The sequence below is a fragment of the Thunnus thynnus genome, chromosome 8, assembly GCF_963924715.1.
Source record: "Thunnus thynnus chromosome 8, fThuThy2.1, whole genome shotgun sequence".
Classification (NCBI taxonomy): Eukaryota; Metazoa; Chordata; class Actinopteri; order Scombriformes; family Scombridae; genus Thunnus; species Thunnus thynnus.
Window position 1 is genome coordinate 10611615 of NC_089524.1, and position 16024 is coordinate 10627638.

At 38.1% G+C, this 16024-nt stretch overlaps 1 protein-coding gene across 1 annotated transcript in view; it reads left to right on the forward strand.

Moving 5' to 3' along the window:
- Window positions 1–16024, forward strand: part of lepr (leptin receptor) — a 45627-nt gene continuing 29603 nt past the window's right edge. The window contains exons 1-2 of the mRNA XM_067596441.1: window positions 1–150; window positions 2951–3027. Of these exons, the coding sequence (XP_067452542.1) occupies window positions 3003–3027 (25 nt within the window). The 5' untranslated portion in view covers window positions 1–150; window positions 2951–3002. The remainder of the gene's footprint in view (window positions 151–2950; window positions 3028–16024) is intronic.

The following is a 16024-nucleotide window of genomic DNA, read 5'->3' on the forward strand; positions in this document are numbered from 1 at the left end:
ACATAAAGCTCTCTGTCTATAGGACTTTCTCTGCAAGCACTGTTGACAATGTCAGGTCCCAGTCTACTACATGTATTAAGGATGTCAGCTGGAAGGCAAACTTTATTTTTTATGTTGTACTTCTGGAGATCTACGAGTATGGGGCAGCTGGTGAGTAATTTTTCTCAATCACTGTTATAACATTTCATACGACATAAAATACAAGCTGCAGCTGCGAGATGAATGACACCCTACACGCACCCTGCCCATCTGACTGTTGCTTATTCATTTAATCTTGAGTCACTAGAGTTGTTTTTGTGTTGCTGTTTGTTTGTGAAGAAACATATTGGTTCAACCTTGTATTCTCTTCAGACTCTCTTCTGAAACAGCAATTTCTTTCCCTCCCTTGGACTCTTTTATCCCAAAATCTTTGTCATGATAAACCTATGCTTCTGTTTTTTTTTCTTCAAATTTGAATGAGGCAGCACAACAGGAACCACAGAGATCATAACTCTGTTGTATCTTTTCCTGGAGACATGAACTCGTTATTGATTCTTTTGTTTGTACATATTTAAACATGGAAGCCCATTAAAATCCATTGTAAAAGAGCTGGAGTCAGGATATATTTAGTCTAGTTTACCATTAAGACTGGAAGCAGGGGAGAACAGCTAAAGTGGTTTAAATACACACCTCTAAAACACTCTAATCAACACGTTATATCACACTTGTTTAATTTGTACAAAAGCCAAACTGTACAAATGTCATGTGGCAGTTTTAAGGGGGGGTTTGTGCTGGCTGGGAGCAGTGACTTCCTGGAGTCATCAGATGAATTCATTAGTAAGATTTACAGGCACTGTTAGGCAGATTTGTATATTTAGACAGAACCAGGGTAATCTAACCAGCTGCTGACTGTAGCTTCATATTCAACAGACAGATATGACAGCGGTATTGATCTTCTCATCTTAACTCTCTGCAAGAAAGCAAATAATGATTTCCCAAAATGTTGAACTATTCCTTTAACACGACACACACAAGGACAATGTTTTTTTTCTCATTTCACTTTCCAAAAAAAGCAGCTTTTCCTTTAAAAATCACAAAATATGTAGCTTCTGTTGAAAATCCATCCAAATTTTATCAAGTCCTAATTTAGCTTTCCGTCTAAAAGCTCTACCTTGATATCAGAAATGTTGTATCGTCACCCTTCATGTTCAAACGAGTGTCTCAACATGAGAGCCAGCTGCTGCCTGAGATCAGGTACTTTGACCACAGACACACTTCAGATGAGCCTCGGGCAAAAGCTGACCAGACTGGCTTCGACCTCCTGTTTTTCAATCTATGTCAGAGTTAACAGCTGCGGTCGTTTTGCAGGGTGCAATTTGCTGTCCATTTGACCCATTTGGTTTATTTAAACTAAGGAGTGCCAAAGGTGAGATTATGGTCACAGACATCTCCATGGTGATGAGAGGTTTCTGTACTGTGCTGTTTGCTCAGTTGGACCTTTAGGGCTGAATTTACACAGGAGCTAAAAGTTGATCTTCATGTCCACTCTGCTGGCCGGGCTGTTGGACACTAAGATCTTGTCAACAGTATTTTTTTATGTGCAATTTCAGGGGTTAGCAACACTTTTACATTCTACAGTTAAGTACATGGGTGTGTTGTTTCAGGCAGATTCGAGTATTTTTTACACTTAGTTTATTTATTTTATTTAGATGTGATTCATTTTAGGCCAACAAAATTAATAAAAAATATCTCTCCACCAGGATTTAATTAATGTTGGAAAACAAATACTTTATTTTCTATTTTTTCATGATTTCCCTGAAACAACTATGGAACCTTCTGGTACTGATTACAATTATAGGGAAAATGGAGATAAAGTTTATTAAAAAAATATTAGAGAAAGAGTTTTGTTAGTTGAGCAGTTCAATAAGAAGAGATCAATTGGGAATTGCATAACAATATGAACAGAGAAAGACTCCATTGATAGCATCTTTGTTGAGTGAAACCCCATATGGCGATAGTAGATGGAACAGCATTGATCCCCAGGAGACTAGACGCAGGTGGTTGATAGAAACTTTCAGTTGAACATCTTGGAGGTCACAGTAGTGATGGGAAAGTGGTGGATTGAGCAATAGTAGGTATCTGTCATACAGGCCAGAGACTGATTGGCTCAAGGAATGCAGACAGAAAGATTGTTGCTCAGATATGATGATATCGGGATTGTAGAGACTTTGATAGCATGGAAAAGTGGAAATGACATGGCAAACATTCATCCATAGAGGAAATATCAGCTCTGTTTAAATGATGAATTAAAAACTCGTGGGAATATATCTGAATTAATAAATAAAATCAAAACGATTACAACATTTTTAAGACTTTTTTTTGTCTCTAGGAGTGTGTTTTGTTTAGGCTGATGACCTCAGTATTTCTAAAATCTTAGATAAACTTGTTTTTACTCTGTCAAAACAGATGGTATTTTAAAATGGAAGACAAAAAGCATTTATCAATAACTAGTTCCATCTATCCATTCTCTATACTTGCTTATTGTCATTCAAGGTCACAGTGAACTGTAAGGTTTCCATTTTAGGCTGCATGTCCGCATGTCTTTGGTCTGACAGCACTTTATCTCAAGCAGCAGATGTCACGTAAGGCCTAACCCGTTCCCAGGTCATAAAATACCAATGCTTTGTCACACCCCTCAGCGTTTGATACACATATATGTGTGTGTGTGTGTGTGTGTGAAAGGGGAGGGGATCCATCAACCAGCTGCACACAAAAATCTTAATCAGTCTGGAATAAATTCAGTAATCAAAAGTAAGTAGTTGATATAATGGTAAATAAAAGTTTTGTAACGTAACGCAAAGTGGAATGTCTTCATCTCCATAGCAACACTGGCTGAGGATCACGTTTAATGTGGCCTTCCGCTATCAGTTATATCTGTGCATGAGTGGGTTTTTTTTTTTTTTTTTGGCAGTATCTGTCTGTCTCCAGTCCTGTGAATCATCCACAATCCTAATCGTCACATCATGACCAAATGTTCTGGAGCTGACGGTCTGTAAACAAAGTATTTTGCCTTGGTTGTTGTTTTGTGGCATAGGATAATAATAATGCTTTTAACCGTACAGCAGCGCAACTATTCTAGGAAGACTTCACCTGATTTATACTTATTGGAAACTATCTACATCACGGACTTCCAGTGAAATGAAATTCTCCACTTTGCTTAATTCGGTGTGTTGCTTCATCTCCATTATCGCTGTTCTCCTCATTATTTAAATCTTTATTTATCCTCCACATACGAGCACTTTCTTACCTGTGCTGTCCATTTCCACTAATTCACTCTCACTTCCTATTTGTGCTGTGTTTTGTGGTAACTTATTTTATTAAGGAACATAAAAACACACACTGGTTTCCAACTGAGTGCTCCTCAGTCATTGCTTGATCTGTGTCAGTCATCAGAAATGTCAAGATGCATTAACATCATGGCTCGAGACTCTCATTGCATGCCATGCCCCTCATTCTTCATTTGTTTCCTGTCTGCTTATCTATTATCAGCTGTCCACTAAAGACAACAAATGCCCAAAAATATATCTTAAAAAAAGGTGCATAATTGCAATGTAGTGGGAATGGAAAGCTAGAAAAAAACAAGGTGGACAGACAAGACTGTTTCAGAAACCCAAGATGAACTGACATGATGCCATTAGGTTGCATGTGCAGTATTCTTGTCATTCTGTTTGTTTGCAATCTCTTTTGCCTTTTATATCCTACTTTTCAGTGTTTTGTTAGCTGGCAAACTTTTTCTTAAAAAAACTAAACTCTCTGCCATAGGTGCGTTGCAAGTTGTAATGTAAGCTGTAAATTATTCATGGCTTCAAGCAACAATAAACAACTCAAACCACATTTGAAAACCATGTTTTCTTGGAAAACATTTGAATGCAAAATAAACAAAACAATATATGAGATTCTATGGCCCCAGCCATGGGAGTTTGATTCAGAAAGAACACTTTCATTCAGAAAAATACTGAGAAACTTTGCTTCAGTACGCTCGAATGACACTTCCCTGGCAGGCTTTATGACCTCAGAGCTTTCATTTAGAAGAATAAGAGAATTTGATTGGCTTACGGTGCCAAACTGATGCTCTCTCCTCCGCTGAGAGGATTCAATAAGACATTAAGGTAGAGACCTGGGTATGACTCAAAGAGAAAGCCGCCTGGATATTATTGCCTGCTGCTTGTCTAATACAGTCTGCTTTTGCGCGAGTGGGCGCTGAATGAAAACAACCCAATGCAGACAGAAGTGGGTGGTTGGGGAGTTGGGAACATTATGTAGACGTGTGAGATTCTCAGTGGCTTGGAAACCCAACTTGTTGCTACTGTCTTGATATGAAACCAAACTCTGCAGCCACTCTTAATTCATCTACATTTCAGAAAACAATCTTAAAACCATTTATTGTTCAAATATTCACTAAGTGGTCTGCAGGTACAGACCTCATCTGTTTAGATTTGAACACTAGATTTGGACCAGTGTGAGATTGGAAGGCTGATACAAGTGCCAGTGATTTATTTTTGTTGTTACAAAGGAAATCTATAACAACACATATTTCGTCTTTCTCTTTTTTAACAGCCCACGCCTGCATTATCCCTCTTCAAGCTGCTGTTTCATATGAGGAGTGGAAGTCACAAAACCTTATAATAAAAACCAGTTTGATGAAGACTGAGTGATGAATGACCTGATAAAAACAAGATTTATTTGATCATTTTTACTGTCACAATCTGCACACTATTGCTTTATTGTGTGCTGTTATTGTTTAATGTGTCCACTGGGCAATGACTTAATCACAGGCCACACTTATAACCTATCTACTCTAGGGTCCTTTAATGGAAGTCTTAGCTGCACTATAGTGATGACAGTGTTGGTCGGTCCACCACTTTGGTCCAGACTGAAATATCTCAACAGATACTAGATGGATTCCCATGAAATCTGGTAAAGATATTCAAGGTTCCCAGAGGATGGCGTGCCCTGGTGGCTGAATGGTTACTGCAGATGCCACAGCCAGGGACCTTTGTTACATGTCATACCCCTCTCTCTCTCTCCCTTTGATTCCTGTCTGCCTCTTTGCTGCTTACCATCCAATAAAGGCAAAAATGCCAATGCCATCTTCAAAAAGATTACTTTAATGATTTTCTGAATTTTCATCTGGCACCACCAACAGGTCAAAATTTTCTATTATCCGCTAAAATATCTCATCGTCAGCTAGAGGGATCATCATAAAATGTGGCACAGACATTAATGGTCCCCACAGAATGAACTGTAATAACTTTGGCATCACTATCCGGTAAAGATTTTCATTTGTCCAGTATTTGCTGGTTTATAATCAAATAGGCTGCCCACAAAACTAATAACATTCCCATTCACCTCAGCTGTACCTCAGCTCTTCGTATTTAGTGCTAATTAGCTAATGTTAGCATACTAGCAAGCTAAATTAAGACTGCAAGCTTGGTAAAAAAAACAACAAAAAACATACCTGTTAAACATCAGCATGTTAACATTTTCATTATGATCTTGTTTGCACGCCTATATTAGCACTTTGCTCAAAGCACAACATTACAGAGCTGCTAGCATGGCTTCTTGTTTGTTGATTGTTGTTTGTTAAAATCAGTAGAAAAGGACAATTTCCTAAAATAGCTTTCAAATTCTTCCAAAAGAATTGATTTCAAAGCAGTAAAAAACTTATAACAAGCTGACAACAGGAGCAACACAACTTTGATCGGTCACCAGATTACAGTCTCCTGCTTGACTCCCTCACTGTTTCTTTATTGTCCTGGCTAGAGGAGACGGCTCACTAGATTTTAGATAATAAAATCTGATGACGCACAGGCTTGGCATGGGACACCTCAGCACTTTCTCCCTTTCAGTCTTTCTCTCTAATTCTTTCCATATTTGTTTTCTTCTGGGAAGATGGAAAGAAGAGAGAGAGAGAGAGATACTCCCTTGCAATTTCACATTTTCTCTCTCTCAAAGGGGAAAGTGAGAGGGAAGCTGTGTGAGAGAACGAGGGCATAACCGACTTGGTGTGGAACAAGTGACTGAACAGTTGAATGTATGACTGTGTGTGTGTGTGTGTGTGTGTGTGTGTGTGTGTACGCAGAAACAAGGTGGAGATTGTGTCCCGGGGAGAGGCTGCGATGGTGGTTTTATGAGTGACTCCATCATGTTTTGATGATGCAGTTTTGACAGCGCGAAGAACAAGCAGACAGTCAATACGGTGCTGTCATTTCATCGCATCATCGTGTTACACACTGCTGCAAACTGTGTGCTGATGTGTGTTTGTGTCACAGTGTGTGTAAGACACAGAGAAATAGAAAGAAAGAAAAGAATGACCACAAGATGAATAAGAAATACTATCACCCCTTAGGTCCTTTGCTTTGTCTCTGATGCTAAAAATCACCCTACAGCCTTGCTGCAGACATTTTGTGGCCCCACAAAATCCTGACAACACAGCCTTTTGTGTTTTCCAGGTTAGTGTATTATTGATGATAAGACCCATTAAATCTATTAGCTCCGGTTGTCTTGTTAACTCCTGTGAGACATAAGGGCTGTATACTTACTGTAGGCGGTTTTTGCTAAGTGCATTCACACAAGCACACACATGCCTAGTGATTGGGTTGGGTGGGTTTATTGCATCATAAGTGTGTACATCACCTCAGTTCAGCTCCAGTTGTGCTGCGACACACAGGCAAACCTCCATATGAGAAACAGAGCAAGAAAACGGTAAAGTAGTGTTGCAACTAATGATTATTCTCAAGATACATTTATTTCTCCACATTTTTTTTCCATGAATTGAGCAATGATTTAGTCTTTAATAATAAAAAACGCTCAGGCTGCAAGGTGAAGTGTTCAAATTGACAACAGCCCCAAACCACAAAGATATTCAATTTATAATGATAACCTGATTAATTAGTTATTCAAATTCTTGTTGGTTAATTTTCTGTCAGTTTACTAATTCAATGAAAATCGAAAAAGAGAAAAGAGAGAATGGTTTGTCATTTGTTGTGATTCAGTGAAACGACACCATGCCTTAAGTCAGTGGTAGTACATCAGGTCCTTTTAAATGTTGCTGTGCCATATGGTGGTTTGCTCACAGCCTACATTGGCTCACTCTCTTTTTTTTCCTCTGCTTCTCTGACATGTTCTCTGTCTCTTCTCTCCCAAGACTTGATGTTTGGCAGGTGCTGTGCTGTGTCTTTCGTTCAGCTCTGCAGCTGAACAGCTTCTCTGTTAATTCAGTGGAAAAATACCGTGTCGTCTCATGACAATTGTGAATTTAATAACTATTCTTGACATTCACATAGGGCCTATGTATTTCAAGGAAGAGAGAGACAGCAGAAAGCTCAGTTCCTCAGCTTTTTTGCAGATGATATGATATTGGCATTTGGTATTTTCTTTGGAGTTTGTATTTCCTCTTACTGTCAATTGTCTAAATGTTATCTACAGTCACTGGCCTGAATGTAACCTGTTAGCTAACCTGGTCACATGACCAGTAGGTGTAACTGTGTCCAGTTTGTGCACAGAACCTCCTTCTCTATGCTCATTTCATAGAATCTCATGATCTAGATTTGTGTTTGGATCCCATTACCTCGGTCAGTTCACAAATTGGCAGATGTCAGCAGATTTTATTGCTCTCTGGCTGGTTGGTCTACACATTTGGTCCGTTTAGATATTGGCTACATTAACCAGAACTTGTGATAAACGCAGTGTCAGCCTGTATTTCAGCAGCCGTAATTTTCAAGGAGATGTGATACAGCTGTGCTCTGGAAAAGACATCACACTTAAACTTTGTCAGCACATACTACTGCTTGCATAATGATAAATTCATGATATAAACAAGCATGTGAACTCAGACTTAGGCTCATTCTCTGAGATGATGTAAAATAAAATACAAAGTCTGAGCATGAGGTGATAGCAGTTGTCTTCCACAGAAGTGTTAGTTTGGTCGACTCTCAGACACATTAATAAAGTTTTCCACTACTTAACACATATCTTGTCTTGACACTTCTTTCAGTTTGGTAGGAGGCAAAGCTGCATTTCTCAATAACAGGGACATTCATAGTGTGACCCTGGGCACACTGCCAATGGAAATAAGACTGAGGTGTCCAGTACATATACCTTCCACAAAGATGAAAACACAGAGATTGATTGTACAAATATTCTAGCTATGAAAAGAAAATTTAATATATGAAAAAATAAAATCAAGAAATTAAAAATAAATACACTGAGATGTTTTGATTTGCAAAATAGCACTCAAAAGACTCTTTAGCATGTTTAAAATTAGAAAATTTAAAGTTTGACTGAGGAGACCTAAGAACTTGTGCATCTTGATGTAGAGGTGTAGAGTGATGGATATTTTTTATTCTCAGTAGGTTCTGGCATTGTATCCTGGTGCAGAAAGTGACCAGCTTTGATCCACATGCTGTGCTCCACTTTACCTGTAAGAAAGGAGTGAAATTAATGTATAAAAATGACCCTATAGATTGTCAAATTAAAAGGTTTTGCCCCACTTCAGTTCTACTGAACTCCACATAATTTGGCCATTTCCTCTCACTATCCTCTGAGACAGACTCTTCCATGCAATCCTCCCAGAGGACAGGGAGCAGTCAGATGACCCACTTTTTAGTTTTCAGACATCAGCGGACTAGTGGACATCCGAGCAGTGGGTATTAACTTCTTCCTGGCCGTGACGAAAGCCTTTTTTGTCAGGTGGAGCTGCTTATAACTGCATATACGATTTGCTGTTCTATCTGTATGTAGGCCTAAATCAAAGGATGCTGGACTTGCTGTTTGGGTTTGTACTTAGCAGGACATCCTTATTCACACTAATGCTGCCTTCAAATGGGGTTGTGTTCACGAGAAGAGTCCATATGAACGACGCTCTCTTGTGGTATTCATGACTTTCGAAGTGGGTATTTTGTGTTGTTGCCTTGGAAGTTAATTTTTCGGTGGATGGCAAGTTAATATCCATGTTTCCTAGCAGCAATGGTCTCACGACTTAAACACTAAAACACCAAGCATATTGTGTACACGACTTCCCATGTCGTAACCACAAGGTCACAAGTTCCTTTTGAAGGCAGCATAACAGTCAACTTTGTTCAGAGTCAAGCTGTTGTGGAATTTTATAGGAAGAGTTTGACATCTTGGCAATTACTGTTCACTTTCTTGTCAAGAGTTAAATGAAAAGATTGATACTACTCTTGTTTGTTTAATATGTAACTAGAACCAGGAGACTGTTAGTTAGCACAAAGACTTAGTTTAGCACAAAAACTGAAACAGGTAGCCTGGCTGTGTCTAAAGGTAACAAAATCTGCCAACCTGCACATCTAAAGCTTCCTGGAGTCTTCCTTGGGACCAAATTGTCATTTTTACACTTTTGGTTTGGTATGGATTAAAGACACAATGTGTTAATTACTAAGCCTTAGAGGTGCTGGTTACCTTTGGACAGAGCTAGGCTAGCTGTTTCCACTTGCTTTCAGTCTTTGTGCTAAGCTAAGCTAACTGGTTGCTGGCAGTAACTTCATATTTACCATACAGGCATGAGAGGGGTATTGATATTCTCCTCTAACTTTCTGCAAAAAAGTGAAAAGGCATATTTAGCTAAATACCATTTAAGAGAACAGCGACAAACACCTGAAAGTGCCCATGGTATGGAGTTATTCTTGCAAAGCAAGCTCTCTATATGTCCCCTCATCTGCTCTTATTTCCCGCCTTATTTCCTCCCTTTTATAGAGAGAGAGATTCACGGCCTATCATGTGAAAACGGGTTACATTTCATCCTTCAGCGATCAAAGAGATGTAATGTGAAACAGGCTGCTGGCAGGGGAATCACACTGCAGCAGACTCATGCATGCATTTAAAATGAGGGGATGACATCACCCCCTTCAGTGACATCATTTCAACCAGTCTGCAAGCATGACATCACCCTCTTGGTATGTAATCCCTCCCGCCCTCGACCCAGCGATGATTTTTTTTTTTTTTTTGGTGCACTGTGCATTCTGATTAATTATTTATAAGTGTCTTCCACATAGCAGCACACAGCACTGTTTGTTAGAAAGAGCTAACTCATGATGATGATACAGTGTTAATATAGCTCTGCTGTCAAGTCACCTCCATATAAGCAATGATGACATGGGAATAATGATAATGATGTCATCATTAGTACAGCATAATTTAACCCAGAATTAGTTAAATAGTAGTAATACTGCATTGAATAGTATTTTAAAATACATTTCTTGGTGAAGAGCATTTTTTGCCTCGGTTAAAAGGTTTAATTAATGATATATATTAAAGGTATATTATGCAGGATTTTCCTAAAAAAACAATATATAGACTCATACAAAAGTAATCCCTGTAAATAATCACTTATGACCCACTACAAGTGTGTGTCAGTGTATTTATCGGCAGAGACACTGCCTTATTTGTGCTTTAGAACGTAACTGCTGAGAAGCAATCAGAAAATATAGTTTTATTTATCTGATTGATGGCTTTGTTCTGGCAAGCTCCCTCTCTTCATTCACTCTCTAGTTCACTCGGCCGCCGCTGTTCTCTCTCTCTCTCTCTCTTTCTCTCTTTCTCTCTCTATCACTAGTTGAGCTGGGGAGGAGGGGCCAACTTTGAATACTGTGTTAACAAATACCAACCTACAAATCCTGCATAGTATACCTTTAAATGTTATCAGAATCAAATAAAGTTAATTGGCCAAATATGGCGTGTAAAAGGAAGTTGACTCAGTCAAATCAGTCACCCGAAATCTGCTTACACACATGAATGTAGATGTATTGCTGAAAAAGAGATAACAACACATGAAAAGAGCTGTACATCAAATATTCAGTGTATATACAGTGCATATAGGTGATGATATTTTGATATACAGGTGATGATATTAATAAAGTGCAGATAACATGTCTGAAATCTACAAAAACAGACCCCTGTGAATGATAACTTCATCATAATAGGATGCAGGTCACTGAGAAATTTGCTAGCAGCAGGAGTTGCCCTTTATTAGTGGGAATGACCTTTGCCACAGAACATAAAGCAATGCTCCAAACAGAGCATGACCATCTCATAGGTCTGCAGATTGGATCATTATGATCTAAAACAAAAAAAACATCAAGATTAGATGAATTTCCTGGCTTCAGAGGTGGTAACAATAGAGGGCTGTGTCACTTTTATCTGAACAAAATCAGCTTCTATCGCCAATCAAACAGTGAGGTTATTCATATTTAGGATTTTTACCAATTTATTTATTTATTTTTTGCACCACACAAACTTCACTTTCACTTGAGGATTACATACTACAAGGATGATGTCATTCTCACAGGCTGGTCGGGGATGATGACACTGGATGATGTCATCCCTTCATTTTAAATGCGCAGGTGAGGCTGCTACTGCAGTTGTGCTTTTTCCCCTCATCTTTCTGATCAGTGAACATAACATTTTAAGCAAATTTTTGTGACTCTCACATTTCCTTTTAACGCTACAAAAGATAAAAGAAAGAAATATTTAGGGAGGCAGGAATTAAAAGGCAGATGTGGAAGCATTAGTAATCATGCTTTACAGGAATAACTTCATAAACTATGAGCATTGGCAGGATTTGAATGTTTTCTTAAGTCTTTTTCTGCAATCCAAAGTATGTTGACTTTCTGAGTAACATTGACCGTGTGCATGTTTTTCCACTGTTAAAAATAGCTCCTGTCAAAATTGATTGTTCATCACTTTTCATTTATTGTAGCTTCCAAAAAAGTTCAGCACATGTTCTGTGATTTAAATAGATCATTTTTAAAAGTTATAAATCAGAGTTACTCAGTCATCAGCGCCAGATTTCTACTGGAACGCAGATGACAGTGACACGTTTGCTATTACAATTCATCTGTCAGTTAAATCTTGTGATTGCACTTCGATAAATGTAAAAAAAAGATAAATATGGCAGCAGAAGAAATTAAATAGTAGTAATACTGCATTAAATCATATTTAAAATACATTTCTTGGTGGAAAACATTTTTGTCTTGCTTAAAAGGTTAAATTGATGATATTTATTAGAAAGTTAACTAGCCAAATATGGCATGTAAAAGGTATTTGACTCATTATCAGTCGCCCGAAATGTGCTCACACACACAGATGTAGATGTATTGCTGAAAAAGAGATAACAACATATGAAAAGAGCTGGACATCAAATATTCAGTGTACATACTGTATATAGGTGATGATATTTTGACATACAGGCGATCATATTAAGTAACCAGACTGAAAACATGTCTCAAAACCACTAAAACAGACCCCTGTGAATGATAACTGCATTGTAATTGGATGCATATCACTGAGAAATTTGCTAGCAGCAGTAGTTGCCCTTTATTAGTGGGGATGTCCTTTGTCACAGAACATAAAGCAATGCTCCTTATGATCTAAAGCAAAAAAGGCTTCAGAGGTGGTAACAATAGAGGGCTGTGTTTATCTGAACAAAATCAGCTTCTATTGCCAATCAAACAGTGAGGTTATTCATATTTAGGATTTTTACCCATTTATTTATTTAACTCAGAACTCACTCACCCCTTTTGTCAGCTTTTTTTCTTTTCTTTTTTTAAATTTATGCTCTCTGCTTATTCCTGACAGTCACTGCAGTGTTCAAGGACAGAGCAAAGCCAGGCTGTTGACAATAATGGGTCGAATCCATCTCCGTAAAAATCAGTGGGCTGTAAAAGTGAAGTAATGTGCCTCCATAATGACGCAGATCAACGAAATCCATTTGCAAATGAATCTCCTCCCCCTTAAAATATATGCAAGCACACAGTGACGCATCTTTTCTACGTCATAAAGTTTGATCGTGACTGCGGGTATGTAATATCTCACTGTGTCTCTGAAGCACACACAAAAACGTGTGCTACTACACGTGTGAGGAAACTGAATTGACTGGCATTCATTTCATGTGGGCTAACCTAACTTTAACATCTGCCTGCCTTCACATAACTTCAGCCTACACATAATTCCTGGGCATGTTGATACATTGCAAGAACGTCCTTCTGCCAGCCAGCTGTCACCTTTCTGTGAGGACTTGCATGCCTTCTCCGTGTCTGTGTTTCCAACAGATGTTCCGGGTTGTCTCCCTCAGTCTAAAGACAGCCATATTGGATGAATAGGAAGCTCAGAATAACCCATGTCAATGTGGGCTTGTTATGGACTGGTAACCTTTCCAGAGTGCTCCCCAAGTATATAAAATTGATGGATGCTTCAAACCTAAACCGTAAAACCAAGTCTAGTCTTTAAATACATTGTTAATGTGGGGACTGGAGTTTTGGCTCCACAAATCAATAAAATATACTAGTAATTTACTATACTTGTGAGGATCTTGTAATGATCATATTAATTCCCTTAACATAAATTTAACCTAACAGTATAGCTGGAAGGTATGAATAAATCATTGTCATATGAGAGTTGTGTCACTTGCATTTTATTGTAGTACTTGATTTTGATTGTTGGTGATGCTGTGATGGGGTGTTATGGAGCACTATGCTGTTTAATGTATGTCTATAACTGTGATGTCCTTTGTTGTTTTGTTTGTCTGACAATTGCCATGGACACACAAGGAATTTACAGATGGATAGTGGTAATAATAAACTACATAACTACTACTTTTACAGCACTGTGGCCTTTTACTCCAGCAGTGTGGATTGTCCAAGGACAGCATACCAAGAAGAAGGAATCTAAAGTGTGGGATTGTACTGTAAATCAACACCTCAAGTTAATTAGGACTCACACCTATCTGCTCGTCATCATGATATCCATTCATTCTCACAACCACAGTCACTATGTGATACTTTCCATTATGCCACAAATGTACAACGTTGTCATCTGATTGATATCCAGAGATTTATTGTTGTCATTATAGTACATCTATCTGTCACACATTATCACACCATGACAATTTGTGCAGATCACAGTCCTGGATACACCTGGGCAGACAGCTATTGACAAAGACAAGCTGTTTGATGTGTAGGGAAGCTTTTTGTATTGATCAAGAGAGAAGAGAGAAAGCTAGATGACCATACAGACCGCCAGAAGACAAACAGTAGTAAATAAGCATTTGTAAATAGATATTCATTCTTGTTAGAAAATCAGATGTGTTTTGGTTCATTATGTGGAGTTTAAATTTTCTATTAAAGCTGTTAATGTATCGACAAAACAATCCACCTACAGTACCAACTTGTTGGTAATAGTTTTCAATCAGTCTTCATCAGCAGATGAAGTAGTTTTCTAAAAGATGTGTTGATGTTAAAACTTTCCATCACTCTGAACATCTCTAGAATGTCCATGTTTGCTAAATAGTTGAGTTTGATGGTTCATTAACCTCGGAAACAGCAGTTGACAAAACAATCTCAAGTCAGGGCTTGCTTGCTTTTAAATATTTTGTGTTTCTCTTATATAGAACTCATTAGGGCAGCACACTCATATAGATTTCTTTTAACATTTTATCAGTTATTTTTGTCTTTTCAAAAGTCTACATAATTGAAAGTATAGGTCAATGACGGATTTGTGTGCAATCTGTATTACCTTTATTAATTCAATGCTGTCTGCAGGAGCAACACCATAAATGAATATTTAAAGACACAGCTGGCAATTTTCTATATTATTCTTATTGTCAACAAATCTCATATGCAGAACCAAGCCAACAATTAACCGATCCTACTTACAAATATTGTGTGTTTATCCAAAGCCTGATATATCTCATTCCACTGTGCTGTAGAATATAAAAACTATTACCATGTTCCTTCACCCTGATGAGTTTTGGTATAGTTATTTACAATGTACAATATAGTACAAAGTCAAGAGGTTATAATATGTAGCACAACAAGCTAGCGAAGCTCAGTATATGGCACCATGTTCCTGCCCACACAGTGGTGTTTGGCTTACAAAGTACTCTCCAGACAATAAAAAAGGTGATTGTTGTTATTAGTCTTTGGAGCTGTTTGGAGTAAGGGGTAAGATATATCAGACTTTGGATACACACACAATATAATTGTAAGTTGGATCAGTTTATTGTTGGTTTGGCTCTGCACATGAGATTTGTTGACAATAAGAAAAATATAGGAAATCGCCAGCCTTATCCTCTAAGCCAGTGGGAAACACTGATGGAAAACCTATAAGCACATATGAGCATGGTCTTATTCATCCATACCTTTACTCTGGTCACAACACCTGTGCTTTCCAGTGACATGGACCATCTTTCATCTATACAGCATACAGCATTCTCTCATCTACGTTTCTGTTTGATTGTACACTCAACATCTGCAAACTAAAGGCATAAATTAGAGGATACCCGACATTATTTACAAAGTGTTTTCTATAGTTTCAACTGGTGTTCTGTGGAAGTTTTGGGAAACATAATCTGATGTATAAATATGACAACATCACCCAGGACAACAAAATCATTCACTATTCACCCTACAGACCTCTAATGGGGAATTCCCTGTATGGTTAATAGAGATACAGACATTCTTTCCATTCAAATAACGGATTATTGAGCAGGCTGACTGTTTGCATTGGGAAAACTAACGTTGACTTAGTGGTGTGGCCAAGGATCCACATCTGCAAGCAGACTTTTTTCCAGTGCTATAACAGTGGGATACTTGAATTTAAAATTAAAGAAAAAAGTTGAATGTCAGCGAAAGTCTGCTTGAAATAACTAAACTGTCCTGCACACAGTTGAAACATATTGATGCCTGTTCCATGCAAATACAAGAAGTGTTTGTATGATAGACTTCTGAGGAACAACTGTGTGGCTAAAGGGGTTTTTCTCTTAACACACAGTACCTTTTCTCGGAAGTCAATTCTGTTTTAGGAGATATAATAACCAGAAGGGAGTGAAATTCAGAAGAATGGATAACGACACATTGATGCTGAGGAGCTTGAGGCATTTACTCTCATGTTAGCAACAGTTTGCCAATCATCAACATACAGTCAGCGGGAGTGGTAGTCTTCAAGTGGTAGTTTAAAGTATTTATTCAGT